The following is a 3,417-nucleotide window of genomic DNA, read 5'->3' as shown; positions in this document are numbered from 1 at the left end:
TGAAAATGGTGTAGTTAATAGATAAAACCTTTTCTTTGTCAGGTGATTAAGGGAAAAGAGAAAATTTAAGATTTTTTCGGACAAAAATTCCAGTTTTTACGAACAAATTTGGATTTTCATGAGAAAAAATGATTTGTGAACGGCAGACATCAAGTAGAGAAATAGGCTTAAAAGAGTATATACAACCAAAAATTCCAAGAAATGAATTAAGTGGTCATTCTTTCTTTTTGGTTCATTTTCAGGTCAACTTATCTATACAAATTCCAAAGAAAAGGGAAAAAAACAGAGAAAACAAGTTTCGTGAAGACAAATTGAAATAAACTCATTTCATTTTTATTTCTTTTCAAATTTAGGTGACGATCTCTAGTTTGGACGATGCATTTCAGAGACATTTTCACACTTTGCATTATTATTGCTTTGGCGACAGCTGAAACTGGTGAGAATTATTTCATAAACAAACTGAATTTAAAAGACCGAAAAACTGCAGAATCTTTCCGACCTCTGCTTTTGAGGAAGCAAAGAAAAAAATTAATGCACCAAGATTTTCTCAATCTGTTGAACACATGGAACTAGAGTGAAAATGTAAAAAATCAAATTCTTGATTCATTCCAAAAACCACAGGTCCAACCCATGACAAAGTAATCGTATGCTATGCAACCAATGAAACAAGTTCGAATGGAACTCAATTTCCAATTGAGGATGTAGATTTAAATCTGTGCACGCATCTCATTTATGCAGACAATCTGGATGTTACAACATACACAACGGGTAAAATAGCCTTTTTAAATCGTTTATCGTTATGTTGTGCAGAATCTGTACACATTATTGTGCAAAAAAGTATTCAAGTGAACTGAAAATTGAGTATCAATCAATTTGAATTGATTAAGAACGATTATATTTTTAAAACAAACATTGTATTCCTAATCCTATTGGAATTGCAGTGAATACAGTTTCAATTTTCAATTTATTCATACTTTTATGCACCAAATTGTTAAAAACCTTGAACTAATGTATGTATTTGTATTATTCTCCATGAATAGGACCATGGCGAGACTCACTCGAAACCTCCAACTATGAGCGGTTCACCAACTTACGGGAATCTTATCCACATTTAAAGGTAAAATTACGAAAATTCATTGAATGAAAATCAAAAAATTTACATCAAACGAAGAATTTTGACAAAAAATGTTGTTGGTTCGTACTTATTCCAGATTTCATTGGCCATTAAGCATTTCTTGGTCGATTACTTGCGAATTGCAACGGATCCAGCAAGTTATTGGGACTTTGCCAAAGATGCATCAGACTATCTGTTGCAGCATAAATTCGATGGATTGGATTTAATGTGGGAGTTCTCGGACATAAGGTTCGTTTGAAATCTTCAATTTTTGGTTGAATTGAATATTTTTCGATTATAAATGTCATGTTTTCATTTGAATTGGATCAATTCATCATTTGAATCCTTTAAAAATTCTTCATTCGAATGAAAATGTTTCGCTTCATTGATTTTTGTCATCGAACGCTGGATTTTGAGCTATTTTTCAAAGCAATAGAAACAGCTTTCAGGAAACATTCTTCTCAAAATTAATCGAAATTTTCAAACTCCATCTAATTTGATTGACCTTATCTCTCTCACTCAACAGCGACACTAACTTGCAACCGAATCAATCGTTCGGTGACTATGCCAATCCCAATTTGCGCTTCGACAAAGAACAAATCCACAGTTTTGTGAAGCGCTTGAAAAAAACGTTCAAATTGCACGGTCTATCGGTGACATCAACATTTGTTGCGACAACGGAAAATATAGCCGAAGTGCTTGACATTCCGGCAATATCTCGCCACTTGGACTACGTGCATTTTGTGCAAAAGTACAATTTCAATTGGAAGCCACAAGAGGATATCATCAACTATGCGATAAAAGAGCGTTCAATCAACAGCACCGAACAAATGATCAATTCGCTTCTCGAACGAGGTGTTGCTGCGAATAAGCTTGTGATGGGAGTTCAATTCTCGGGCCTTTTGTTTCGATCGATACAAGGACTTGGCCGTTTCAGTGCGACGACATTCAGACGTCAGCTGGGCTACAATGAAGTCTGTGATGCATTGTCAAAATTGAGTGGATGGCAAAAAATCTACGATCCAAAATCAGGTCTGGCCATTGCAAAACGAATGGAACCCTCCTCTGGCGCTCATTTGCCACGACTTTCCACAATTGTCTTCGAAAGTGGTCGTTCAATTGTGCGCAAAATTCAGTTTGCTGTGAGCCAGAAATTGGCTGGCGCTATGGTCTTTCCAATTGATATGGACGATTTTATTGGACTTTGCTCAGTTGACAAAGACACATACGCAGACTTCAAACCACCACAAGGTGTCAATTTGAACATTGACACAAATGAAAACCGAAAATTCCCACTCCTCAGAACAGTTAACGAAGCCATTCTCACACAATTGGAGGAAAATGACCATTCAGTCGTTGATAGAATTGAACCAAATACTCCACAAGGCGAAAATGTTCAAGTAGCTTCGAGATTTGCTCAGATTCCAACGTTTATGCGCCGCAGAGCAAATGTTCCGAATAAAGTTCGAATCTTCAAAATTCGCCGTCCGATCGCAACTGTGAATATTCCCGCTTATGACTATAATTACGATGATTTGAACCTAGAAATACTCGATGCACTACTTTAAGCCACTGATTTTAGTTTAGTTCATTTATTTATTTTGAAGAAATTTTTACGTATTGTGAAGCGCTTCCGATTTTGTGAATAAATTTCACGTTTTTCTGATAAGTTTTTTTTTAATTCACGTTTTTAATTAATTTGTTGATTCAATATTTGATTAAAGTAAAAATAAAATGCTTAACCCAAATGTCTTCTGATGAAATGAACTTTCACTATGAAAAGACACACTTGGAATGAACAAAACCACTTGATGTGAAATTGCGCGAGAAAATATCACGAAGTTTCTGTGATAAAAGCAGCAATTGTTCGCAACTGTCAATTGGATAGAGTTATTTTAAGCTTATCTCACTTTTATCGCTTTTCGTATGGAGTTCATGAGCAACAAGTGTCCAGCGAATACTGTTGACTCGTCATAAGAGCAAAAAAATCAAAAGATAAAATAGCATAATGAATACAAACAAAAAACATTTCAACCCAAAGCCAATGACTTCGTTGAACATTCGTTTCATTCTCTGATATGATATAGTCAATTTCATGAGAATGAATTCATTCAAAAGTGTTCTTTTTCTACATTGATCAATGTATTTTGCTTTTTATGATTAAATATTTTAATAGTTAATAACTATTAGTTAATAAATAATGGCAAAATAATAAAACAACGAAAATAAATGAAAAAAAAAGTTGGATGAATGAATTAAAAAAAAAATGCAACTGCCCTAGGTGAGCCTCGATCTCACGACAT

At 34.5% G+C, this 3,417-nt stretch overlaps 1 protein-coding gene across 1 annotated transcript; it reads left to right on the top strand.

Moving 5' to 3' along the window:
• The first annotated feature begins 357 nt into the window (after positions 1–357).
• On the top strand, positions 358–2,682 carry LOC129580209 (probable chitinase 2). The gene is made up of 5 exons (XM_055470418.1): positions 358–436; positions 622–768; positions 1,041–1,117; positions 1,212–1,363; positions 1,641–2,682. The coding sequence occupies exons 1-5, from the start codon at positions 376–378 to the stop codon at positions 2,680–2,682; spliced, it is 1,479 nt and encodes a 492-aa protein (XP_055326393.1). The 5' UTR covers positions 358–375.
• The last annotated feature ends 735 nt before the right edge of the window (positions 2,683–3,417 follow it).

The sequence above is a fragment of the Sitodiplosis mosellana genome, unplaced genomic scaffold (genome assembly GCF_009176505.1).
Source record: "Sitodiplosis mosellana isolate CC-2019 unplaced genomic scaffold, AAFC_SMos_1.0 Smas_scaffold_7297, whole genome shotgun sequence".
Lineage (NCBI taxonomy): Eukaryota > Metazoa > Arthropoda > Insecta > Diptera > Cecidomyiidae > Sitodiplosis > Sitodiplosis mosellana.
Note: the sequence above shows the minus strand (reverse complement) of the source record. Positions and strands in the feature narration are given on the sequence as shown.